Source organism: Ctenopharyngodon idella, chromosome 9 (genome assembly GCF_019924925.1).
Source record: "Ctenopharyngodon idella isolate HZGC_01 chromosome 9, HZGC01, whole genome shotgun sequence".
NCBI classification, from domain to species: Eukaryota; Metazoa; Chordata; class Actinopteri; order Cypriniformes; family Xenocyprididae; genus Ctenopharyngodon; species Ctenopharyngodon idella.
Window position 1 is genome coordinate 7,708,538 of NC_067228.1, and position 27,423 is coordinate 7,735,960.

The 27,423-nt window shown below is 38.5% G+C and overlaps 1 protein-coding gene across 1 annotated transcript in view; it reads left to right on the forward strand.

Annotated features, from left to right (window-relative positions):
• Positions 1-27,423, forward strand: part of ttn.1 (titin, tandem duplicate 1) — a 136,324-nt gene that overhangs the window by 43,198 nt on the left and 65,703 nt on the right. The window contains 53 exon segments of the mRNA XM_051906834.1: positions 1,597-1,647; positions 1,755-2,150; positions 2,268-2,537; positions 2,637-2,912; positions 3,012-3,151; positions 5,239-5,365; positions 6,445-6,708; positions 6,801-6,940; positions 7,039-7,165; positions 7,318-7,584; positions 7,680-7,946; positions 8,491-8,757; positions 8,879-9,018; positions 9,126-9,252; positions 9,735-9,877; positions 10,876-10,999; positions 11,508-11,774; positions 11,891-11,988; positions 12,228-12,396; positions 12,473-12,739; positions 13,011-13,277; positions 13,401-13,679; positions 13,774-14,182; positions 14,263-14,387; positions 14,481-14,747; positions 14,829-15,098; positions 15,175-15,474; positions 15,877-16,179; positions 16,265-16,452; positions 16,557-16,671; positions 18,425-18,709; positions 18,790-18,941; positions 19,033-19,180; positions 19,349-19,526; positions 19,645-19,766; positions 19,846-20,133; positions 20,235-20,531; positions 20,617-20,803; positions 20,888-21,003; positions 21,089-21,388; positions 22,041-22,340; positions 22,421-22,526; positions 22,617-22,813; positions 22,937-23,242; positions 23,337-23,615; positions 23,718-24,017; positions 24,128-24,430; positions 24,547-24,927; positions 25,006-25,308; positions 25,393-25,692; positions 25,788-26,084; positions 26,242-26,526; positions 26,623-26,916. Of these exon segments, the coding sequence (XP_051762794.1) occupies positions 1,597-1,647; positions 1,755-2,150; positions 2,268-2,537; positions 2,637-2,912; positions 3,012-3,151; positions 5,239-5,365; positions 6,445-6,708; positions 6,801-6,940; positions 7,039-7,165; positions 7,318-7,584; positions 7,680-7,946; positions 8,491-8,757; positions 8,879-9,018; positions 9,126-9,252; positions 9,735-9,877; positions 10,876-10,999; positions 11,508-11,774; positions 11,891-11,988; positions 12,228-12,396; positions 12,473-12,739; positions 13,011-13,277; positions 13,401-13,679; positions 13,774-14,182; positions 14,263-14,387; positions 14,481-14,747; positions 14,829-15,098; positions 15,175-15,474; positions 15,877-16,179; positions 16,265-16,452; positions 16,557-16,671; positions 18,425-18,709; positions 18,790-18,941; positions 19,033-19,180; positions 19,349-19,526; positions 19,645-19,766; positions 19,846-20,133; positions 20,235-20,531; positions 20,617-20,803; positions 20,888-21,003; positions 21,089-21,388; positions 22,041-22,340; positions 22,421-22,526; positions 22,617-22,813; positions 22,937-23,242; positions 23,337-23,615; positions 23,718-24,017; positions 24,128-24,430; positions 24,547-24,927; positions 25,006-25,308; positions 25,393-25,692; positions 25,788-26,084; positions 26,242-26,526; positions 26,623-26,916 (12,174 nt within the window).

The following is a 27,423-nucleotide window of genomic DNA, read 5'->3' on the forward strand; positions in this document are numbered from 1 at the left end:
TCATAAAGGATGAGCCTGTTTCAAAGAAGAAATTAGAGGTGACACCTACAGATCAAACAGCTAAAGAATCCATGATGCCAAAACCTGCTGTGGCTAAAGATGAAATCTCCAAAGAACATGAGAAATTTCCAAAGAAAGCAACCAGAATTATATCGCAGGATGAGGAGCCAGAAATTGTGACTCTGAAACCATTTTCAAAAGAATCTCATGCTGATGTAACCCCTGAAAAGGTTACTCAAGAACAAAAAGAGAAAAAACCTGCAGATATTAAGCGCCCAGAGAGACCGGAAACACATCATATCCTGAAGGAACCTCACATCCAGGTAAAAGAACCAGGAAAAAGTGAAAAAACATTTGAAGAGCCTGAAAAGATCGAAAAGCTAGAGTCACCCCATGATCATCTCCCCATGAAGAGTACTACTACTCCAGAAAAGACAACACAGGAAGTTCCCAAGGAAGAAAAGGCAATAACTAAAAAGCGTGGAATTATTCCAAAGGATGAAGCGAAAAAAGAAGAGGTATCATTGAAACCCGTAGAAGGAAAAATAATTGCACAGAAAACACCTTCACCAAAGGTAGATAAACCTAGTCCTCAAGTCGCTTCACTGACAAAAAAGAGTCCAAAAGATGATGATAAGCCAGCAATGTCAGAAAAGATTGGTCTTCCACCAAAAGAAATGAAGGGAAAAGAACCCGGAGAGCTGAAAAAGACACCTTCACCAAAAGCAGAGATAACAAAACCTAAACCCACTGAATCCATTCCAATGGAAAGAAAGTCTAGTGCAAAATCACCCAAGAAGATTTCACCAAAAGATTCACTTGAGTCTGTAATTCTGAAGAAGGTTGCAAAGACAGTTTCCCCCAAAGAAGAAAAGACTACTCAGGAACTTCCTTTGAAAACAAGTGAAGACAAAGTGCCAATGGTGAAGGAGTTGTCTCCTAGTATTTTGCATCTACAAAAGATTCCTACACAGCAAGAGGAGGTAGTTTATGAACATGAGCAGGAGGCCGTGAATGATGAAGATGAAGAAACTTGGGGATGGGAACTTGCTCCTAGGGACAGTTATGGCTCCGAAACCTTTGATGACGTTTTGGAGGATGGGGCCGTTGAAACCCCAGGAATGGGTGACAAGAAAGGTGAGATGGTAGCACCAAAAGCTTACCATTGGCATCTCATGGCTCCCTACAGTCGTTCCAAATAATATCCACTCAACCCAACCTTCATTATAACCCTTTAACAAGTGTCTTCTGTTTTCAAGTATTCAGTGTTCTTTGATGTTTGTCCTTCCCTTGATTAGTTCGTTCTTTCATTCTTGATTTGTTCAAACCCTCTTGATAAAATGTTGTGTGTCTATCAAGTCCTGTTCTGTCATAAATCTGTTTGTCAGTATCATTTTCATTCATCTTCATCTTCATTTGTCATTTTTGTTGTGGGTGTCATTTGTCCTGGACTGTCATTTGTCCTGAACTTGTTTTATTGTCTCATTAATTCGTTCACATATATTGTATAAGATGTATATCATTTATCAACCAAACATTTCAGACCTCTGTTGTTTTACCATTTCAAGCAAGTTACTATAACAATATTTCAAACAGATGGAAAACCAAAGGAGGAGCCAGCACTAGGCAGAGGCAGAGGACTAAGACGTACGTTCATAATAGACTTCATTTTAAAGTTATGAAAGAATAATTTAAAATTCTACTGGCCCATAATGATAGAACTAAATATTTAAATGTTTTTCTTTTTATTGTAGCAAGACAAACTCCATCTCCTGGTGATGCTGGAAGGGGTAGAGGGAAACCTGGTGGTGGTGGTGACAAGCCTCCTGGAGAATCACCATTTGCGTTCCAGCTCAAAGCGGTCCCCTTGAAATTTGTGAAGGAGCTCCAGGACATTGTGTTGCAGGAGGCTGAGTCAATCGGCTCCTCGGCTGTATTCGAGTGCCAGATCTCTCCATCTACAGCTATCACCAGCTGGATGAAAGATGGAAGCAATCTAAGGGAGAGTCCAAAGCACAAATTCACATCTGATGGCAAAGACCGCAAACTGCAAATCATTGATGTACAGCTTTCAGACACTGGAGAGTACACGTGTGTTGCAAAGCTTGGCAACAAGGAAAAGACCTCAACAGCTAAACTTGTGGTAGAAGGTATTTGTGAATGCTATCCTTCAAAGCATTTCTAGTCACATAAAAAATTGTATACGTTGTTGCCCTGTCTAAAGTCCATTTATGTTAAACTTTCATTTCTTTTATCATCTCATATAGAATTACCTGTCAAATTCACAAAGAATCTGGAAGAAGAGACCTCCGTGTTTAAGGGGCAGCCAATGTATTTGACCTGTGAGTTGAGCAAGGACAGAAGCGTGGTCTGGAAGAAGAATGGAATAGAGATCAAGGACATTCCCGGCAAAATTCAAATCAATATTATTGGGCTACAGCAGTCCATCACAATCCAGGACGCAAACGATGATGATGCTGGTGTTTACACATGCGAGTGTGAAAACATCAAAACTCAAACTAATGTCAAGGTTATTGGTATGTATATGATTTTTCTTTTTTTTTCTTTTTTTTTTACTTTAATGTCTTTGGTAAATTTAGAGCTGGTATGAATTCACCCATGTATGTATTCAACAGAAATTGTAAGAGACTGGTTAGTGAAACCTTTACGGGACCAGCATGTGAAACCCAAGGCCACTGCTACATTCAAGGGCGAGCTTTTCAAAGACACACCTAACTGGAAGTGGTACAAGGGTAATGATGAAATCCCTAATGAGCCTACAGATAAGACTGAGGTGAAGAAGGAGGGTAAAGAGATCACTCTTACAGTCAAAAATGCCCAGCCTGATGATGTTGCGGAGTATGCTGTGGAGGTTGAAGGCCGCAGATACGCAGCAAAACTAACACTTGGAGGTACGTAAAAAACAAACAAAACAACAACTGAGGACTGTTGATTTCTGCTTACATTACCATCTTAAAATGTTGTGTATAAACCTATTAATCTCTATTCAGAACGTGAAGCTGAGATCTTGAAGCCTCTTGCTAGTGTGGAGGTGGTTGAGAAAACGGAGGCCAACTTTGACACTGAAATTTCAGAAGATGATGTGCCTGGAGAATGGAAACTTAGAGGGCAGGTTTTGACAAGATCACCGGTAAGACCCTATTCAAGTGTGCTACAATATTAGTCATTCCCAGTTCTGGGGAAACTACTTTGGCTATATAAATAGCCAAACTCCCCATTTTGAGATGTAGTTAGCTACACTACAAGCTACTAAGAAAAAAAGCAAACCACTTAAAGCTACTTAAGTAGGTGACATCTTTTTAGATCAGATGATTAAAGTCATTTTTATAAAAAAAAAAAAATGTCCTTCATCTGTCACGATAAACAACAACAACAATAAAACAATGGGCAACACAATTAGTATGACAATTCAATTAAACAGATATTTACACAAAATACTACTAAAACTACAGTGTTCTGCGGAAAAATTTAATTAAATTAGTTGTGCTGCTATTATTTTTTTTATTAATTGCCTGACTGCTTTGTCACTACGATCACTCATTTCATTAATACTTCAATGTCCTCTGGAATTGTACCATCTAAGCTTAAGATTGCTGCTTTCACCCCTGTTCTTAAAAAGCATGGTCTTGATCCTTCGCCTCTAAGTAGCTACAGGCCTATTTCAAACCTTTCTTTTCTCTCTAAAATATTGGAAAAAGTTGTTGCTTCCCAGTTACAAGCCCATCTAATAGCACATAACCTTTATGAGCCTTTCCAGTCTGGCTTTGTCCACTACACAGTACTTAAACAACCCTGGTTAAGGTTCTTAATGATCTTTTCCTCATAGCTTCCGATTCTGGCTCTCTTAGCACTCTCCTTCTGTTAGACCTCAGCTCAGCTTTTGACACTGTAAATCACAAGATACTCCTGTCACGGCTTACAGCAATTGGGATTTCTGGCACAGCCTTTGACTGGTTTTCCTCTTATTTATCAGGGAGGCAACAATTTGTTAAATACAAGAAGCATAAGTCATCCACCAAATCTATCAGTTCTGGTGTACCGCAAGGTTCTGTTTTGGGCCCTCTTCTTTTCACCATTTATATGCTACCAATTGGACAAATTATCAAACGCTATGGGTTTAATTTTCATTGCTATGCTGATGACATTCAGATTTATTTTACCATACCTCCCACCTCAGTGTTTCCACCACCTACATTAACAACCTGTATCAGGGAACTCAAGCTTTGGCTCGAGGGAAATTTCCTTAAATTTAACTCAGATAAAACCAAGGTAATATTGATCGGCTCTAAATCAGTCGTTTCTAAATTCTCCGGTCAACAGATAAATTTGGATGGTGACTTGATAATGCCCTCTACAACTGTTCGCAATTTTGGTGTTCTTATTGATTCCACTCTTTCATTTAATGACCACATTAGTAAAGTGGTAAAGACAGCTTTTTTTCACCTACGTAATATATCTCGTATTCGATCCTCTCTTAGTCAGCAGGATGCTGAAACCATAATACATGCCTTTGTCACATCTCAACTGGATTATTGTAACTCACTTCTTTATGGCCTTTCAGCTAAAAATATCAAAAGATTACAATACGTTCAAAACTCTGCTGTTCGCCTGATCACGCATACAAGAAAGAATGAACACATTACTCCAATCCTATATCATCTTCATTGGCTTCCGGTCTCCCTGCGTATAAACTTCAAAGTACTAATTCTTACTTACAAAGCTCTCCATAGCCTTGGTCCTACATACTTATCTGACTTACTTCAGCCTTATGCTCCTGTTTGTTCCTTACGCTCTTCTAGTGCAGGACTGTTAGTCACCCCCAAGTTTAGTCTGGTGACTATGGGAGCTAGGGCTTTTAGTGTTGTGGCTCCTTCCTCAAGACATCCGCCAAGCATCCACCCTTCTCTCCTTCAAAAATCTCTTAAAAACACATTATTTTTTTGAATATTACTCCTCTGCTCACAGTCTGTAATTTTTTTTTTTTTTTTTTTTTGGTCTGTACATCTTTGTGTTGTGCTTTTATGTTAATGATTATCTTGTCCTACTCCTTAACCTATATCTGTAATGCGACCTCCGGTGTTGAAAGGCGCTATATAAATAAAAAAAAAAATTATTATTATAGTTAGTTACTTCCCAACAGTATTAATACAGGTATGTGATTTTTTTATAGCACATTGTTCAGCAAATTTGCTGATTCAAAATTTTCTTCCTTTTTAGACATGTGACATCAGATCTGAGGGAACCAAACGATTCCTTACTATCAAAAATGTTCAGCTTGATCAGGCTGGTGAAGTTACATACCAAGCTCTGAATGCTGCGACAAGTGCTATGCTCACAGTCAAAGGTAAGAGAACCATGAACGTTTTTCTACAGCATAAGAAAATGAAAATTCAAATTTACAAATGCAGATGAGTGACGATATGGACAATGTTCATTCATACCTACCAGAGTTGGAAATGGAATTCACAGTCCCATTGAAGGACGTTACTGTGCATGAAAAGAAACAGGCAAAGTTTGAGTGCTCCATCAATAAGGATGTGCCTAAAGTGATTTGGTTAAAGGGTTCTGATATTGTTACACAAGGAAATAAGTATGAAATCATTGATGACGGAAAGAAACACATACTTATTATTAATAACTGTGGCTTTGAGGATGAGGGAGAATACAGTATTGAGGTCTTGGGCAAATCATCAAAAGCAAAACTGATGGTAGAGGGTAAGTCTTAGTTATTATCTTGGTTAGTGAAGTGTTGGTCAAAATGCTTTCTGACACAATTTAACAAGGGTGTTTATTAATGAGTAGTCTAACAAATAATGAATAGTAAACAAAAATCTTTAATAATAATCTAATAAATTCATTTTTTCTAATAAATTCACTAATAAATTCACCCATTATTCAAGTTTGCAGTATATTCATTTATTGCGTCAATAGTTTGTTGAAAATTCATTTATTGCGCCCATTTGTTATGCACTGAACAAATGTCATAGGTATGAGGCTGAGCTTCACCTCAACATTAGAGGACCTAACTGTGAAGGAAGGTAAAACAGCTGTTTTTGAGCTTGAGCTTTCTCATGAGAATGTCCCCGTGACATGGTACAAAAATGAAATAAAAGTACATCCGAGCCGAACCGTGTTCACCAGCGTGGTGGGAAGGAGGCATACACTAGAAATTAAGGAAGTATCACTAGATGATACTTGCCTAATAAAAGCAGAGGCTAAAGGAATATCCACAATGGCTAAGCTGCTGGTAATAGGTAAATTTACCTTTATTTTACCCTTACATTTTATTTGGTCAACTAATCTTGTTTTTCCCCCTCATTTCCCCACCATCATCTTTGCACCGCAACAAAACCTTTTGTGTAGAGTATTACTCATTATATTTTAGTTTCTGAATTTTATTAACACAGCAACCTGTTTTTACAGAGGGTGATGCATATTTCACTTCCAAGTTGCAAGATTTCACCGCAGTCGAGAAAGATGAAGTCACATTTGACTGCGAGCTCAGTAGAGATGTTCCTGTGAAGTGGTTCCACAATGAAATTGAAATTAAAGCCTCTAAGTTGATTATGATGAAAGTTGATGGCAAACGAAGAATCCTCAATCTTAAGAAAGTTGAGAACAAAGAAAAAGGAGTATATGTTTGCGACTGTGGAACAGACAAGACTTCGGCAAACTTGAACATTGAAGGTCAGTAATTAAGGTTGTATTTCTAAAATGCAAAAACATTGCAACCTTTCAGGGGTGTGATGGGGTTTTATTTGTTAATTTTCGAATTCCAGCTCGTGACATTAAAGTGGTGCGACCCATATATGGTGTTGAGCTCTTTGATGGTGAGACAGCTCGTTTTGAGGTGGAAATCTCTGAAGATGATGTCCATGGCCAATGGAAACTGAAGGGCGAAGTCTTATCTTCTTCACCTGTGAGCAAAGTTGCAGCAAAAAATTAAAACCATCTTTTTTAAGACACATCTTGCAAAATACTAAAGATATATTTCCTTATGTGCTTTTTGTTTAACAGGACGTTGAGATTATTGAGGATGGTGCAAAACATACATTAACACTCTACAACTGCAAAGTTTCCCAGTCTGGAGAGGTTACCTTCCAGGGAGCGAATGCTAAGTGCTCTGCAAATCTTAAAGTGAAAGGTAGTTTAAAATATAATGTGTGTGTATTTACAGTGTGTGTATATATATATATATATATATATATATATATACACAAATTATATTTTATTGAAAATGTCTTTAATGCAAATCCTTTCTGTATTATCTAATCTTTCTGTTCACCTCTATCATAGATTTGCCCATTTCTTTTGTCATGCCTTTGAGCGATGTACAAGTCTATGAAAAAGATGATGCCAGATTTGAAATTGAATTGTCAAGAGAGGCTAAGGTTGTCCGTTGGCTAAAGGGATCTCAGGAGTTGAAGGCTGATGAAAAGTTTGAAATCCTCGCAGAGAGAAAAAGACATATTCTAGTGGTCAAATCTGCTGCGTATGAGGATGAGGCTAAGTACATATTTGAAGCTGAGGACAAGAGAACATCTGCCAAACTTGTTATTCAGGGTAATAAAAAGATTCTTGTTATGTGCAATATATAATACACAGTAATCACATTTCCTTTCAAACATTTTCTGATCTGCATTTATTGTTCTACTCAGGCATCCGTCTTGAGTTTGTCAGACCCATTAAAGATGTCACCGTTAAGGAGCGTGAGACTGCAGAATTCAGCATTGAACTCTCTCATGAGAAGATTCCAGTCACCTGGTACAAGAATGACTTGCGTTTGCATCCAAGCAAAGTGGTGCACCTGTCCGAGGATGGCAAAATCCATACTCTGTCCTTCAAAGAGGTGTCTATTGATGACACTTCTCTCATTAAAGTTGAGGCTCTTGGAAAAAGCTCTGAAGCAATGCTCACTGTACTTGGTAAGTGTTCATAATTTTTCCAAACGCATACTTCTCTTGAAACTTGATTCTAATTGGTCAGTTGTGGCATAAAGACCATAAACAGGGGCTGCTTTAATTATCACCCTGCAGGCTGTTTCACTTTTTTTTTTTACCAGTACAAGTTACAATAGCTAACTTAGTGCCATCTTGTGATTTTTTTTTTTTTTTTTTTTTTTTTTTTTCTCTCTCAAAACTTCTACTTCAAACTTCAGTGAAAATAACCATCTGAGGTGTTCAGTATTAATTTTTATAGTGAGCATAACCAATTTGATAGAGAACTAGAAGCTCAGGAATGTTCATCTAAAGCCAGAAAAATGAAAACCTTGCTCAAAAGAACAAGTAAGAAATATGAGGCAGATAACAGAGATCTTAAATTAGAGGAAGCTAAATTTGTTGACTAACTAGTCCATAGAAAAAATAACTATGTGCCTGAGTCTTGATCACTCTATATGGGTTTATATCCCTTTCATAGACATTTTTGTACATCATGTTAAAAATATCATATTCTTTTCTATATCAACAGAGGGAGAAGCCTACTTTACCACCAAGTTGCAGGACTACACTGCAGTTGAGAAGGATGAGGTTGTCCTGATGTGCGAATTGAGCAAATCATCTGCTCAGGTGAAATGGTTCAAAGACGGCAAGGAGATCACTCCCTCTAAGAACGTCATCATCAAGGCTGATGGAAAGAAACGTATCCTGACGGTAAAGAAGGCAGAGAAGGCCAACATTGGCGATTACGTGTGTGACTGCGGCTCAGACAAAACAACAGCCAAGCTTAACATTGAAGGTACTTGTATTTGTATTCTGTCTTTTTTTATTCCATGTGTAGATTGATAGATTAAGTTAATAAAATCACTATGAGATACTATAACCTAGTCTCTCCTCCGCTCCTTCTTTTTTCTCTGCAGAACGTGATATTAAGATTGTGCGTCCACTGTACAGTGTGGAGGTCACAGAGACAGAGACTGCTCGCTTTGAGACAGAAATCTCTGAGGAGGATGTTCATGGACACTGGAAACTCAAAGGAGATGCCCTGCACCAGTCTGCCGTAAGGGTTTCCTGCAGTGCATGTTGTTTTAAAATTATTTTTTAAATATTGTTTACATATTATACTAATATTTTCAATAACAAATTAAATGTGTTTGTTCCACCCAGGACTGTGAAATTAAGGAGGAAGGCACCAAGCACATGCTTATCCTTTACAATGTCCACATGGAAATGGCTGGTGGTGTAGACTTCAGTGCTGCTAATGCTAAATCGAGTGCTCAGCTCAGAGTTAAAGGTGAGAATCCTCATAAGTGAGCAAAAAAATAAGCATTTGGCCAACATTATTCTCTGTAACCATTTTTTTTTTTTATTCTTTATGACAAAAATAACCTGTTTGTGCAACCTTTTTTTACATTGGGTGACAAACCAACCTGCATTTTTGTTTTACTAAAAAGAAAATGTTGAGTGACAGTAACAGATAACTTAGTGGGGGTTAGTCAGCAGCCAAGCCAATAAGACTATTTTAGAAGCCCCATTCCTTATCAGGAGAGGGTGGGAGTGATTGGCAGAGCTGAAACATGCCTGTTAGTTTATCTGACCACAGGCAGTGCAAGGAATCTCAATATGTTAATGATGCAGAGCCTTGTGTGATAAATTGGAAAAGCGAATAGTACTTCAAGCTTGCAAATTGTAGCCTAGTGACAGAGCACAATGACAACTTGTAGTAGTAGGATTGTTTCTTGGCATTATTAAAGATGGCCTTTTCTTCTTCTAAAGCACGCACAATTGGCCTTCTGCGACCTCTTCGGGATGTCACTGTTACTGCTGGAGAGACTGCCACCTTTGACTGTGAGCTCTCATATGAAGATATTCCTGTTGAATGGTTTGTTGGCTCAACAAAGATGGAGCCAAGTGATAGGGTAAGATACTTTTCTTTAGATTTCAGCAATTTAATCTTTAATCATTAAGTGGGGCATTTTCAATTTAGTTTTAACCATGTCAAAACTTTCAAGATTTTATTGTGATTTCAGCTGAAGTTATGTCAAAATTATAAGAGACTATAACAATATACATTATATACTAACTGTAATATATAGTTCTATAACTATATACACACATAGTATATATATTTAGTTTTTTTAGGGTGACAATTCCAAGTGAAAAGTCTTTATATAAATATGTTCTGCATATAAGGACTTCCAGCAGTACTTACTGGTTTTGAGATAACACTGGGCCATTTTGCCCTGCAGGCGCCCTTCTGGTTATTTTTAACTGCTTCAAGAGTGTTGTTGAAGTGCTGGTATAGTGAACTTCATAATCCTTTAGACATTTGATAAAAATATATATTTCTAATATTTCTCATTCCTAATGTATTAGTTGTTTTGCATAGTTTAACAGATAACAAAAAAAACAGATAATTTTGTTATATAATTTAAAGACATCAAATTTTCTTTGAATTTGCCATTTCCTTAACTCTTTCCCCACCAGTGTTATTTATTTATTTTTATTTTTTTAAAGATTGCCAGTCAGCGCCAGCATTTATGTATATATGAACATGCAATATATCAAAAGAAAGAATAGAGCCTCTGCATTAAAAACAAAACAACATCCCCAAAGCTTCACAGTCCTATACCTTTTCCTGGGTCAACATTTCATTCAGTAAAGTTAGGCAGTTTTGATTATATGCTGTTTAATGTTAGATTCTTTATTCTTTCGGAAGATGCATAATAGCGCCCCCTACTGTATAACAGTAAAAACAGGGATTGCCGGAAAATTCAGTCAATGGAGGGGCAGCGTTGGGTCATAAATTACTGAAAATTCTGTCAATGGAGGGGAAAGAGTTAATATTTGCTTTTGAAATTGTTGTTGCATAAATGGGAAAAGAGCAATTGATAACTGATAACATTGATGTGTGCAGGTGGTCACCAGAGCAGAAGGGAGACTGCATTCCCTGACTCTGAGAGATGTCAAGATGACAGAGGCTGGAGAAGTGAAACTTACTGCAAAGGATTTTGTGACCCAGGCCAAACTTACTGTGAATGGTAATTAATTAAATAAATAAATAAATAAATAAGACATACTAATAAAATTTGTATTTTAGTATATTTTAGATACTATTATTTTTTTTATTAATATTTTGAATTTGTTTTTATTTTAATATTTTCTATTTTAATTTTAAAGTTTTAGTAATTTTGTTGTGTTTTGTCATTTTTATTATTTAACAAAGATATAGATATAGTGTTTATTAATTTTTATTTACATTTTAGTATTTTCCATTATTATTTTAAAGAATGAGAAATGAAAAATAAGTTGTTTTTATATTTTATTTTATTCAGTAAATGTTTATTTTATTTCAATTATTTCAAGTAACGAAATGTTTTTTTGTTTTTTTATTGTTTTAGTTTTAGCTAACTATAATATCACTGGAACATGTGTGCAAACCTGTAATGTTTGTATACCTATATACATCTATGTTAGAGGTTGTTTTTGTAGTAGTTGTCAAAAATAGAGGTTGCTTGGAGTTTCACGTTACCACATTACATATCACAGAGCCACCAGTTGAGTTCACCAAGCCCTTGGAGGACCAGACTGTTGAGGAGGAAGCCACAGCTATTCTGGAGTGTGAACTGTCCAGGGAGAAGGCTGATGTGAAGTGGTTCAGAGATGGACAGGAAATTCGTAAAACCAAGAAGTATGAGATGGTGGCTGAGGGACGCATAAGGAGGCTGATCATCAAGGAGTGTAGCCTTGATGATTCCAAGACATATACCTGTGATGCAAAGGAGTTCAAGACGTCTGCTTTCTTAAATGTTGAACGTAAGTTTTCAGACAAAAATCTGACGTGTAGAAACTTGAATAAAGCCAACTATCGTGACGAAATAAAATAAACAACACAGTGGATTTGTGTAATGCATATGTCTATCTATTTTCAGCTCCATTTGTTGAATTCACTAAGCCTCTTCATGATGTTGAGGTTAAGGAGAAGGAAACTGCTAAGTTTGAATGCGAAGTGTCCCGTGAAAGTGCCAAGGTATTTTTTTTAACAAAAATCTGTGTTGACCAGGCCCAAAAGTCTGAGACTACTAGTGAATCTGTTTCTGGTTAACATTTTTATAATTTAATGCAATTGTTTTATTACAAAGTATATTATTAGCATATCAATTTGAGTGAAAAATTTAATTGAAAAATTCGCAAAAGTTTTAGTTTTACAATTGTACTTTAACAACAGCATGCTGAGAGTGTATTGATTCATAACCGTTTGTTGCACAGGTCCGCTGGTTCAAAGATGGCGCTGAGATCAGAAAAGGCAAAAAGTATGAGATTATTGCCAAGGGATTACAGCGTATTCTCATCATCAGTAAGGCAGTGTTTGATGATGAGGCAGAATATGAATGTGACGCAAGGACATCCAAATCCTCTGGAATGCTGACAGTTGTCGGTGAGTTTTATTTCAGTCATTATTCTACAATTAAGCTAAAATACAGACATTAATGACAATTCCTTTTGCCTTGCAGAGGAGGAAGCTAGATTCACAAAGAACCTGTCCAATGTTGAGGGCACGGAAACCGACAGCGTTAAGATGATTTGTGAGGTCTCCAAACCTAGTGCAGAGGTTACATGGTACAAGGGTGACCAGGAGATCCCTGAGGGTGGTAGATATGAACATATTGCAGATGGGAGAAAGAGAATTCTCATCATACAAGACCTCCGTATGGATGATGCTGGGGAGTACCACTGCAAACTGCCTGCTTCAGAAACAACAGGAACTCTAAAGATCAGTGGTACGTTTTAAGCTTAGATTCTTTCAAACTTGCTGTTGTAATAAAGTCCTACAAGCTCAGGGTTCCCATGGTCATGTAAAAACCATGTAAAAAAGTAGGGAATTTTAAAATTGTGATTTTCATGCAAATCCAATATCCAGTAATCTCAAATGACTGGAAAAGTCAAAGTTTACTGATCAAAAGATGTGGGAATCCTGATGCGTTGAATAATCTCACTGATAATTTAATTAGGCATTGATTTACTTAAAACTGACTCTCTTTATTGCTTTAGAGTTGGCAGCTGAATTCATTGCTAGACCCCAAAACCAAGAGGCCGTTGAAGGTGAAAAGGCTGAGTTTGTTTGCTCAGTGTCTAAGGAAAATTATGAAGTTAAATGGTTCAAAGGAGACAAAGAACTTACAACTGATGACAAGTATGAAATTGTCATTGATGGCAAGAGGAGGGCGCTCATTGTCAAAAACTGCGAACTAAAAGATGAGGGTGCATTCACTGCCCACATTGGCTCTGTAAAGGCTTCAGCAGATTTGTTGGTGATTGGTAAGTTTTTCTTTTTTAGTATATTTTTCTATAATATATTTTTGTACAACAGGTCTCCAAAGTTCAATTTTGAATTACCGTTTTAAATTGGTCTAAAGCTGGTACCTTTGCTTGTCTCCTTAGAAAAACTGAGGATAATCACTCCCCTCAAGGATGCCCAAGTAAAGGAAGGACAAGAGATTGTTCTTAACTGTGAGGTGAACTCAGAGGGAGCTAAAGCCAAATGGATGAAGAACAACGAGACAATGTTTGAGAGTAGCAAGTTTGTTATGGCTCAGAGAGACACTGTGTTCTCTCTGAGAATCAAAGCTGCAGAAAAGTCAGATGAAGCCAGTTATACCATTACACTGACAAACCATCGCGGAGAACAGGCCAAGAGCTCTGCTAACATCAACGTACTAGGTGCGTCATTATTATATGTCTACCTTTTATACCATGTGTAATTTGACAGAAGTAAATGCAAAATGCTTATTTTATTTTTTTTTCACATTCACAGAGGAAGCCCTCAAGATCATTGAGCCGCTAGAGGACTGTGAAATAGAGGAAAAGAAGACCATTACTTTTACTTGCAAAGTGAATAGACCAAATGTGACAGTCCAGTGGATGAAGGCTGGTCAAGAGATCACTTTCAGCAAACGTATTCTGTATCGTGTTGACAAGAACAAGCACACTCTCACCATTAAGGACTGCAGCCTAGCAGATGAAGGTGAATACACTGTAGTTGCTGGCGCTGATAAGTCCACAGCAGAACTGGTCATCAGTGAGGCACCCACTGATTTTACCTCTCAGCTCAGTGACCAAACCATCACAGAGTTTGAGGACGCTGAGTTCACTTGCAAATTGTCAAAGGAAAAAGCTCATGTTAAATGGTACAGGAGCGGACGTGAAATCAGAGAAGGACCAAGGTTAGTTTTAAACCATGAAACTATGAAAAAGTACTCTGTGATAAATTGAAAACTTATGCTAATGGTCATGATCTTTTTAGATATCATATGGAGAAAGATGGAAAAGAATGCAAGCTTGTAGTCAAAGAGTGCAGACCAGATGATGAATGTGAATATGCCTGTGGAGTGGAAGATAAAAGGTCAAGGGCACGTCTCTTCGTTGAAGGTAATTTTTTTCACAGACCGTTTCTGGTATCCATGTTCATATTGCCCAATTATTTGATATGCTCATGGCATGCGTCTTTTCTTTCTTCAACAGAGATTCCAGTGGAAATCGTCAGACCTCCCACAGATGTATTTGAGCCTCCAGGATCCGATATTGTGTTTGAGGCTGAACTAAATAAGGACAGAGTTGAGGTCAGATGGATGAGGAACAACATGGTCATTGTCCAGGGTGACAAATACCAGATGATCAGTGAGGGCAAAGTACATAGACTGCAGGTCTGTGAGATCAGACCCCGTGATCAGGGAGAATACAGAATAGTTGCCAAAGAGAAGGATGCCAGAGCCAAGCTTGAGCTTGCAGGTAGGAAGAGTGTGTTTTAATTCAATTTGGTTTTTCATATAAAGGGACATTTTTGTTAATGTCCTGTACTTTTCCTTACAGCTATTCCAAAGATCAAGACCACAGATCAGAACCTTGTAACAGATGCTGGAAAGCCTTTTGTGATGACGGTTCCCTACGATGCTTATCCTCGTGCTGAGGCGGAATGGTTTTACAATGACATCAGCCTACCTGGGCAAAACATTGACACATCTAATGATCGGACAGAGTACAGGCTCAAGGACCCAAAGAAGTCAGACAAGGGTCGTTACAAGATTGTCATCAAGAACAAACACGGAACGGGAGAGGCGTTCATTAATCTGGATGTAATTGGTGAGTAGGAAATCCAACTAGATGATCTACAGACAATTTTAAGTGTTCTAGATGTCTAATAAAAGTGTTCTTGTAGATGTTCCGGGACCTGTGAAGAACCTGCATGTTGTTGACACTGCTGATGGTGAGGTCAGCCTTGCTTGGGATGAACCGGAAAGTGATGGCGGAAGCAAGATTTTGGCTTATGTTGTTGAGAGACGAGATGTCAAACGCAAGACCTGGACAATGGCCACAGACCGTGCTGACATTCCAGAGTATTGTGTTGGTGGATTGCAGAGGGACAACATGTATTTCTTCCGTGTATGTGCTCGCAATAGAGTTGGACATGGAGAGACCGTTACCACAGATGAGGCAGTTCGAGCCAAGAACAAATTTGGTGAGCTGTGCTTTAGTTTATTTCTTCATTCGTTTGTTAAGTCTGATGTCACGCACAGAACCACAGATACCACAGAAAAAATCTTTATCTACATACCGAAATCTCAGATGACCAGACAATGATTCGTCTTTTATGAATCGTTGAAACACTGGTGTCCGGGAGGCTGTGAGCCCGGAGACTGTAGTGTACACTGTGAGTTTTTTAAAAAACAAGCTTAACTTAAATGTGTGATATGAATAAATGGTGCTCATAAATAACTGTTGAAATAGAAGCTTGGACCCAAAAACAGCACATCCTTACATCACAACTTAACAAGCGGATTGTCTGGTAATAGTTGAGACTGTAACAACTAATCTTAGATTGTCTTAAAAATATTTTTATTCATTCATGTGCTTCTAACAGATGTGCCTGATGCACCTCAGAAGGTTATGGTTGGAGTTGTCAATAGGTTGGGTGCCACGGTGTCCTGGGAACCACCACTGTTTGATGGAGGATCTGAGATCACATCTTATATCATTGAACTCCGTGACAGAACCTCTCTGAAATGGGAGCCTGCTATGGTGGTCAAAGCTGAGGATCGCACAGCCACACTCAGCGATGTTGTTGAAAACAAGGAGTACATCTTCAGGGTCAGAGCTGAGAACAAAGCTGGAATTGGACAGCCAAGCACTGCCACAGATCCAGTGAAGATTATGGATCCCATTGGTTAGTAGGGTTTATATTTTTTTCCACTGTCTTAGAGTTGTTGCAAAACCCAGGGTCAAACTTTCTATTTTGTCTTCTATTACAGAGAGGCCAAGTCCACCTCTGAACTTCAACTACACAAATCAGACCAAAGACTCAGTTCAGCTGTCATGGGAAACACCCATCAGCAATGGAGGCAGCATGATTACAGGCTACATCATTGAGAAGTGTGAAGACGGCACTGACAAGTGGCTGAGATGTAACGCTAGGCTTTGCCCTGACCTTTACTACAGGGTATGTCTTCTTGACAAATGTTATGTTTTGAATTTAACAATATTAATTAAGTTTTTTTTTGTTTTATAATGTGTTCACTTATGCATCCTATGTCCTATATTAAGGTTTCTGGACTGAAGTTTGGTCAGAAGTATCACTACAGAGTTTGTGCAGAAAATGCTGCTGGGGTGTCTGATCCAGCCGATACACTTGGGCCACTTTTAGCCGATGATCCTCATGGTAAGTTATTTTAACTTTTAACTTTAGGCATTTTCCCTCAAAGGCAGATTTAAAAAAAAAAAAAATATATATATATATATATATACAGGTGCATCTCAATAAATTAGAATGTCGTGGAAAAGTTCATTTATTTCAGTAATTCAACTCAAATTGTGGAACTTGTGTATTAAATAAATTCAATGCACACAGACTGAAGTACTGTAAGTCTTTGGTTCTTTTAATTGTGATGATTTTGGCTCACATTTAACAAAAACCCACCAATTCACTATGTCAATAAATTAGAATACTTCATAAGATCAATAAAAAAAAAGGATATTTTAAACAGAAATGTCAGGCTTCTGAAAAATATGTTCATTTCTATGCACTCAATACTTGGTTGGGCCTCCTTTTGCATGAATTACTGCATCAATGCGGTGTGGCATGGAGGCAATCAGCTTGTGGCACTGCTCAGGTGTAATGGAAGCCCAGGTTGCTTTGATAGCGGCCTTCAGGTCATCTGCATTGTTGGGTCTGGTGTCTCTCATCTTCCTCTTGACAATATCCCGTAGATTCTCTATGGGGTTCAGGTCAGGCGAGTTTGCTGGCAAATCAAGCACAGTAACACCATGGTCATTGAACCAGCTTTTGGTACCTTTGGCAGTGTGGGCAGGTGCCAAATCCTGCTGGAAAATGAAATCAGCATCTCGATAAAGCTTGTCAGCAGAAGGAAGCATGAAGTTCTCTAAAATTTCCTGGTAGATGGCTGCGTTGACTGTGGACTTCAGAAAACACAGTGGACCAACACCAGCAGATGACATGGCAGCCCAAATCATCACTGACTGTGGAAACTTCACACTGGACTTCAAGCAACATGGTTTCTGTGCCTCTCCACTCTTCAGACCTTGATTTCCAAATGAAATGCAAAATTTACTTTCATCTGAAAAGAGGACTTTGGACCACTGAGCAACAGTCCAGTTCTTTTTCTCCTTAGCCCAGGTAAGACACTTCTGACGTTATCTTTGGTTCAGAAGTGGTTTGGTACGTGGAATGTGACAGTTGTAGCCCATTTCCTGAAGATGTCTGTGTGCGGTGGCTCTTGATGCACTGACTCCAGCTTCAGTCCACTCCTTTTGAAGCTCTACTAAGTTCTTAAATCCGCTTCGCCTGACAATCTTCTCAAGCCTGCGGTCATTCCTTTCACTTGTACACCTTTTCCTACCACACTTTTTCCTTCCTGTCAACTTTCCATGAATATGCTTTGGCACAGCACTCTACGAACAGCCAGCTCTTTCAGCAATGACCCTCTGTGGCTTACCCTCATTGTAGAGGGTCTTGATGATCGTCTTTTGGACAACTGTCAAGTCAGCAGACTTCCCCATGACTGCTGTTGGGATTACTGACCTAAACCCAGTATTTATACCCTGAGAATGGTAATTTAATAGAACTTGAAATTAAATATTCTAATAATTTGAGATACTGATTTTTTTATTTTGATGAGCAGCAAGCTGTAATCATCAAAATGAAAACCAAAAAGTCGGGAAATATTTTACTTTATGTCTAATAAATCTAGAATATATTAAAGTTTTACTTTTTGAATTAAATTACAGAAAAAAAAAGAACTTTTTCATGATATTCTAATTTATTGAGATGCACCTGTATATATATGACCAAGTTTCATACACTGTCATACAGTGTACATACAGAAATATATGTGTGTGTGTGTGTGTGTGTACTTTATTTTAAATGTTTTCTCAATTTTATTTTCTGCCCTTAGTGGGTCCCACCATGGACCTCAGTGGTTTCGCAAATGGTCTGGAGGTCATTGTCCCCAATGCTCTTATCATCCGAGTTCCCATTACGGGATATCCCGTGCCTAAACCCAAGTGGTCATTTGGTGACAAAGAGCTCACCGCAGGTGACCGTGTTTCCATGGTCACAAAGCCTACATACACCGAACTGGTTGTTGCACCAAGTGTACGTCCAGACAAAGGAACGTATACCTTACAACTGGAGAATGATGTGACAACTATATCTGGAGAGATCGAAGTCAATGTTATTGGTATGCAAATTTTCATTTTAATTTATTGTTTTTGGTTTTGCACAACAATTAATGTGCAATCATATTTTTGCACCTTTCAGCATGTCCAAGTGCACCCAAAGACTTCAAAGTTGCAGAGGTGACCAGACATCATGTGCATCTAATGTGGGAAGCACCAGACCATGATGGAGGCAGCCCTGTAAGTGGGTACAATATTGAGAAAAGAGAGGTTTCCCGCAAGACCTGGGTCAAGGTGAGGTGTTTTTAACAGTTACTGTACTTGTACTTTACAGTATTTGTACACTCAGTGAAACATTTAGGTTCTAACAGCATCTACACTTCAGGTGATGTCAGGCATACAGGACCTTGAGTACACTGCCACAGATGTCATTGAGGGCAAGGAGTACTTGTTCAGTGTTATTGCTTGCAACAAATGTGGACCAGGAGAGCCAGCATACATTGATGAACCTGTTAATGTGTCCTCCCCAGCCAGTAAGTTTTAAAAAGTGTTACACACAGGCACAATGTTTGTATAATACTATATATATATATATATGTGTATATATATATATATATATATATATGTATGTGTATATATATATATATATATATGTATGTACATATACACTGTATGACCGATGAAACTTGTTTGAAATACAGCTGTGCCTGACCCTCCTGAGAACCTGAAATGGAGGGACAAATCAGCAAAGGGCATCTTCCTGCTTTGGGAACCTCCCAGATATGATGGTGGTGCTGCGGTCAAGGGCTACATTGTTGATAAATGTCAGCGTGGCACTGACAAATGGGAAGCCTGTGGAGATCCCATACCTGAGCTTAAGTGAGTGGTGATTCTTAATGTGCATCCTCGTAATGGAACATAGTGTAACTAAAGCATATAATTGTGTTTAATAATTATTCAGATACATCTGTAATCTGTGTCATTATACATATCTTAGGTTCCAGGTGACTGGTCTTATTGAAGGTCAATGGTATGCTTACCGTGTGAGAGCAGTCAACAGACTTGGAGCCAGCCGACCATGCAGGGCTACAGACGAGATCCTTGCTGTTGATCCTAAAGGTTAGTGATCTAGATTCATCAATATAATAGTTAAATTATGGTTAGAATCTGCTATATTAAAATTTTTATTATTTTACAGAGCCACCAGAGATCCAGCTGGATGTGAAGCTTCTTGCAGGCTTGACTGCCAGGGCTGGCACTAAGATTGACCTGCCTGCTGATGTGCTTGGCAAACCAGAGCCAAGAGTGAAATGGACAAAAGCTGACCTTGTCCTGAAACCAGAGGATAGGATTAGCATTGACACAAAACCTGGACATTCCACACTTTCCATTGCAAACACAACCAGATCTGATACAGCCACCTATATCATTGAGGCTGTCAACACTAGTGGCCGTGCCACTGCAACTGTTGACGTCAACATTCTTGGTAGGGTGTTGCTTCATGTAATCTGTCATTTCTGCATAATGCAATTAAAAAAATCGATGGTAAATATATTTATTTTTTTGTTTTCATTGTGTTGAAAACAGATAAACCTGGCCCTCCGGCTGCTTTTGATATCTCTGAAATCACCAATGAATCCTGCTTTCTGGCCTGGAATGCCCCCAGAGATGATGGTGGCTCCCCAGTTTCCAATTACATTGTTGAGATGAGACCCACAGATAAAGAAGAGTGGCAGAAACTGTCTGCTACAATCAAACAAACTGTTTTCAAAGCCCGCAAACTGGTGCCTATGAAGGAATATGTCTTCAGAGTGTCTGCTGAGAACCAGTATGGCATTGGGACTCCTGCAGAGCATGTGCCTATTGTTGCAAAGTATTCATTTGGTAAGTGTATGCTTCACTATATTATACACTAAGTTTCTTTACCTAACCTTATTTACAAAATAATTTCTCTTTCTCTGTCAATCAGATACTCCTGGGGCACCAACCAGGGTTCAGCCTTCTGATATCACAAAGGATGCTGTAACTCTAATTTGGTATGAGCCTGATGAAGATGGTGGAAGCCCCATCACTGGTTACTGGGTTGAGAGGTTTGATCCTGAGACTGACAAATGGATCAGGTGTAACAAGCTGCCGATTAAGGACGCAACCTACAGGTAAGGATAATTGTTTTCATTGTGTCGACATTTGAATGGTGAAGGAAGGGCAAAAGAAATTCTCAAATAATGTTGCCTTTTAAGGGTGAAAGGTTTGCCAACAAAGAAGAAGTATAGGTTCCGTGTTTTGGCTGAGAATCTTGCTGGACCAGGAAAGCCAAGTGATGAGACTGACCCAGTTTTGATTAAAGATCCAATTGGTATGTTACGGTTTTATTTTTCAACTTTGTGGCAAATTAAATAATTAAAATTTAAAGTCATGAATTTCAAATGTTGTTGTTTTAGATCCTCCTTGGGCTCCTGGGAAACCATTCATCAAAGACACTGCCAAGACTTCAGCACACCTGCAGTGGACCAGACCTGAGCATGATGGTGGCGCTAAGATTGAGTCCTACATAATTGAGCTTCAAAAGACCGGAACTGAGGAATGGGTTCGTGTAGCTGAGGATGTGCCAACAACAGAGCATTTATTGAAGGGTCTGATGGAGAAGCAAGAGTATTCTTTTAGAGTCAAGGCCGTCAATGTTGCTGGAGAGAGTGAAGCCAGTGACCCAAGTGACCCTGTTGTCTGCAAAGAGAGACTTTGTAAGTGTTGACAGAAGGATTTGAAAACTGATTTATCTAAACATTTTGGTCATTATAGTCAAAAGCTACACAGTATATCAAGAATATATCTAGATATCATTATCTAGATATATCAATAAGCATGACATTTAATTGTATTTTTGGACTGCATACAAAAACAACATTGACCATGGTACATGCTCATTAAAAATCCAATATCAGAATTTAGTCATATTCCAATTAAGTATAAATAGTGTAAATGTGTTAACCTTATTGCCTTAACTTGATTAAGCCAATATTTTTGTTTATACAAATCTGAACATATGCTTGTATTAATTAAAATTCTGTGTCAAATTCTGTGTCATCTTACTCAGGATATCTACTGTTCATTTAAAATAAATTAACTGTTTACAGAAACACTGTACACAGTACAAGTTGAAGCATGTAAATATGTTCTTCTAAACAATGGCTTAACCAGAATATTAATCTTAATCAGAAAATAGCAAACATGTAAACGTGGTCAATGCCCATTGTCAATGTAAATATTAATGAAAGATATAAAAGACTAATTGCATCCCAAATTTTCAAATGTATCACTGATACGTTCTCTTCTTTTTATATTCAAACCACAATGATGATGATAATATTATATTTGTCATTCTCATTTGACCAGACCCTCCAAATGCCCCACGTTGGCTTGAGGTGGTTAACATTAGTAAAATCAACTGTGACCTGAAGTGGACTGAACCAGATAGTGATGGTGGCTCTCCGATCACCAACTATGTTGTTGAGAAGAGAGACGTCAGACGCAGGGCCTGGCAGGCTGTGGACACCACAGTGAAAGAGACCAAGTATACTGTCACTCCACTTAATGAAGGCTCTCTTTATGTGTTCCGTGTTGCTGCTGAGAATGCAGCTGGTGTAAGCGAGTTCTGTGAACTAGAGGACTCTGTTCTGGCCAAGGATACTTTCAGTAAGTTGAACTACATGTTTTGTATGTTTGTTTTGTTTTGTTTTGTTTTGATTAAAGTGAGTCATTCTTGTCCTCTTTAGCAACCCCTGGACCACCCTACGCTTTGACTGTTGTGGAGGTGTCCAAGAGACATGTTGACCTGAAATGGGAGCCACCCAACAGTGATGGTGGAAGACCAATCACTAAGTATGGACAAATTAAAAAAAAAAAAAAAAAAAATTACACAGGTTTTATAAAATGCAAACACAATTGTCTCATGAATTATTTTTTTTGTAGGTATGTTATTGAGAAGAAAGAGAAGGTAGGCACACGCTGGGTAAAGTCTGGAAAGACATCTGGCCCTGAATGCAAGTACAGGGTGACTGATGTTGATGAAGGCAGTGAGGTGCAGTTCCAGGTCCGTGCTGAGAATGAAGCTGGAGTTGGCCACCCGAGTGAACCTACTGTTGTCATGACCATTGAGGATCCCATAAGTATGTTTAGTTAATGCATAATTACATAGCATGCATAACATACTAATGCTGAAGTAGTTATAGATGATTGTGTACACCCCATTATCTGGATTAATGTGTTTTGTTTGTTTGTTTGTTTATTAGGTCCACCTTCTCCTCCAACTGAAGTCAAGATTGTTGATGCCAGCAGAGAGCACATCAACATCACATGGAAAGCTCCAGAAAAGAATGGAGGAAGTCCAATCACAGGCTACCACGTTGAGCTGTCTGAAGCTGGAACTGAGAAGTGGATGAGAATTAATGCCCGTCCTGTCAAAGAGCTTAGGTTTAAGGCTGAGGAAGGCATCATTCCTGAGAAAAAATATGTGTTGAGAGTTCGTGCTATCAATGCTATTGGAGTCAGTGATCCCTCTGAAATTTCCGATGGTGTCTTTGCCAAAGACCCTGACTGTAAGGACTATTAAATTATTCATTGTGAATGAAAGGGCATATTTTTTCCACTGGTCTGATACTGGTATTTAATACATTTTTCAATATTTTAAAGGTGCACCAACCATGGATCTCGAGACTCAAGATATTGTTGTTGTTGAGGGTGAGAAGATGAATATAAAAATCCCATACAGAGCAATTCCAAAACCATCAATGGTCTGGAAAAAGGGTGACACTGAATTAAAGACTGAAGACAGACTGACATTGACATGTGAACTTAATCGTGTTCAACTGGAGCTTCTCAAGTGTAAACATGAAGATGCTGGCGTGTACACTGTTACTCTCGAGAATAGTCTGGGTTCAATAACTGGCACAATCAACGTAAAAGTGATTGGTAAGAAACTGTATAAACTATATAAATTGGCTTTAACTGATTTACACCATACCTACTGCTTAAAAATCAAGCTTAATCCCTCATTACATTTTTCGTTAAAAGGCCTGCCTGGACAATGTAAAGACATCTCTCCAAGTGAGGTCACCAAGAACTCTTGCAAGATCTCTTGGGAGCCTCCAGAGAGTGATGGTGGTAGCCCAATCTTGCACTATGTTCTGGAGCGTAGGGAAGCTCAGAAGAAAACATTTTTGCCTGTGATGTCTGGAGACAATGTTTTAAGTTTTCTGGTCAAAGATCTTATGCTCAATGGTGAATATTACTTCAGAGTGAAAGCTGTTAACAAAATTGGCAGTGGCGAGTTTCTTGAACTTCGCAATCCTGTCATATCAGAAGAACAGAAACGTAAGTATAATTATTAAATATATATTTTTATCAACTTATTTTATGCACAGTCTCTCTGGTCATGTTTGTCATTCATATTTTCATTATTATTTACAATTATTATATTACAGAACATCCAGACCCACCAATTGAGGTTGAAGGACACAATCCCACCTCAAATTCAATCACTATTACTTGGATGGCACCACCATATGATGGTGGATGCCCAATCACAGGGTACATTCTTGAACAGATTGAAAAAGATGGTGACAGATTTGAGAGATGCGTTCCGAATCTGGTACCTGGTTTCTCCTACACCGTCACTGGTTTGACAGAAGGAAAAGAATACCAGTTCCGTGTCCGTGCAGAGAACATTGCAGGAGCAAGTGACCCATCTCGCAGTACATCACTGATTAAGGCTGCTGATCCTGTTGGTATGTTAAAAAACAAAATCTATTACAGCTCCTCTTTGAGTATGCAAACTTTTCTGTGTGTCAAATAAAACATTAAATGTCACTTTTTAAAATCTTTATTAAATTTTCTGCTTCAGAACCACCAAAGGTATCACTTCATGCCCGTATTGCTTCTGGCCTCCGTATTAGAAAGGGAGAGGAGATTAGATTGGATGCTTACATATCTGGATCTCCCTACCCAACTGTTACATGGTTCAGAAATGATGAGAATGTAAGGCAGCCACCAGCTAAGAAGAAACCAGAAATTGTGAAGAAGAAAAAGAAGAAGTCTGTTCAGCCTGAACCTGAAGAAGAATTCCATCCACCACTTTTAGATCGCCTGTCATTTGACCAGAGCAAAAGGGGTGAGACTGCTCTGATGGTGCGTGATGCCGTCAGGTCTGACCATGGAAATTTCACTATTAGAGTTGAGAATACCCATGGTTTTGCAACAGCATCTTGTGACGTCAATGTTCTTGGTAAGTTACTTTTGGAACTACTATGGGTATATCCTTAAGCAATTGTGTATTAACATTTCTGCCTGATATAACTTACAGATAAGCCTGGCCCCCCTGTCAACTTTGGATTTGATGAGATCAGGAACACCTCTGTTGTTTGCACTTGGGATGCACCTCTTGATGACGGTGGCAGTGAGATCATCAACTACATACTGGAAAAGAAAGACAACATGACGGATGAGATTGGTTGGGTAACTGTGACCTCGACTCACAAGGGATACAATTACCCTGTAACCAAGCTTATTGAAGGAAAGGAGTACATCTTCAGAGTCACAGCTGAAAACAAGTTTGGCTGTGGACACCCATGCTACTCTGAACCACTTGTTGCGAAGAATCAATTTGGTAACATTATATTTTAGATATACTTTGAACAGTGGTTGGCTTATGTTATAGTTTATTTGAGTTTATTTTAATATTGTTTTTCAGAACCACCTGATGCTCCCAACATGCCAAGAATTGGAGAGGTCACCTCCAGCACAGTTGCCCTTAGCTGGCATGAGCCAAAGGACAATGGTAGCCCTATCTTGGGCTATTGGGTTGAGAGACGTGAAGTCAACAGCAAATATTGGATCAGAGTGAACGCCAATCTTCTTAGTGCACTGACAGTTAAGGTTGAGGGTCTTATGGAAGGCCTTGTTTACGTCTTTAGGGTCTGTGCCGAAAATCTTGCTGGCCCAGGAGAATTCAGTGTACCAACTGATCCTCAAACTGCAATGGATGCAATCTGTAAGTGTGAAAAATGAAATGAAAAATGAAAAATGATTTTTACTAACTAGATTTAAATGGCTTTATAATTTAATTAAATGTAACAATTTTTGCAGTGCCACCTGGTCCACCTGTACCAAAAATTGTTGATGTCACAAATACTACTATCGATATTAGCTGGGTACCTCCATTGTACAATGGTGGTGGAGAAATTCTTGGATATCATGTTGAGCGCTGTCTGGTTGGAGAGAAGGATTGGGTCCGCTGCACTGAGTTTAGATGCAAAGACCGCAAGTACACTGTGACTGGACTGACTGAAGGAGCTGATTATTACCTTCGTGTGTATGCTGTAAATGATGCAGGACATGGAGCCCCAGGCATGACTGAACCTGTTCAGGCCAAAGAACCTGAAGGTATGTTGAAAAGTTTGTGGCGTTTGCTACAAATAGTGTGCAAAAGAGGATCTGAAGCTCTTAAAAATGTTTTTCTTTTTCGAACAGTCAAACTAAATTAAGCTGTCACTCAAGATTATTTTCTAATCAAAATATTTAAATCTGCATTGTTTAACAGAGGCACCAGGGGTTGAGTTTGATATCTCTGTAAGGAATGGAGTCATCATTAGAGCGGGAGAAACATTGCGTCTCCCTGCTGTTGTTACTGGGCGACCTGTACCAGAAGTTAAGTGGACAAAGGATGATGCAGAGCCAGACAAGGAACGCATGGTTATTGAGACAGAAGTAAAGAACAGCACTTTAAGTATCAAAACCGCTTTAAGAACTGACCATGGCATATACCAGATCACAGGTACCAACCCCAGTGGAACCAAGTCTGCCTCTGTTAAGGTGGATGTGATGGGTAAGTAAAATTATTTTCTTCAAAAAAGTCTTAGGAAAATGGTTTGCTTTTTAATTCTGAAATGTTTTCTTGTTTGTTTGTTTTTTTGGACAAAAGATGTTCCCGGACCAGTGGTTGATCTTAAGACAGTTCATGTGAGCAAGAAGATGATTTCACTCACCTGGTCAGATCCTCTGGATAATGGTGGAAGTGACATAATGGGCTATGTTGTTGAGAGAAAGGATGCCAAAATGCACATTTACAGACAACCCCTGGAAGTTGCCAGTTGCAAATGTGACATTGTTGGTCTTCTTGATGGAGAAGAATACATGTTCCGTGTAGTTGCAAGGAACAAGTTTGGCCTTGGTGCTCCTGTTGACCTTGGACCTGTTTTAGCAGTGGATCCCAAAGGTAAAGACAATAAAAATGAATTATATATTGAATTTGAATTATATTTTGAATTCGAATTTAAATTGCATATATATATATATATATATATATATATATATATATATGTATATGACCTGTGCTGGCAAAAGGAGTCAGAATGCGCACAGGATAATTTCGAGCTATAGGCAAAACAAGTGAAAAATGTCAATTTTTGTCGAAATTGAGGTTTTCACAAAAATGAGTTCATTAAGGCCCTTGTCTAGCGAGCCTAATGCTCCAAATAGCAAATAAACATCTAAAAGTATCTTTATTTGTACGTTTTCTGAGAGGAGTACCTTTTCTTTGATCATGAAAAATGCCATTTTTCTCTACTTGCTTCTCGACTACTGGCTTTTCCCTCAGCACAAGTTTGATATCGCTGTAAAGCGCATTCCAACTTTGTGAATATTCATACCTAATTCTTGATGGCATGAGTCTGAACCAATGAAATGTGATTTTCAAACTCATGCTGATGTAAACAAAACAATC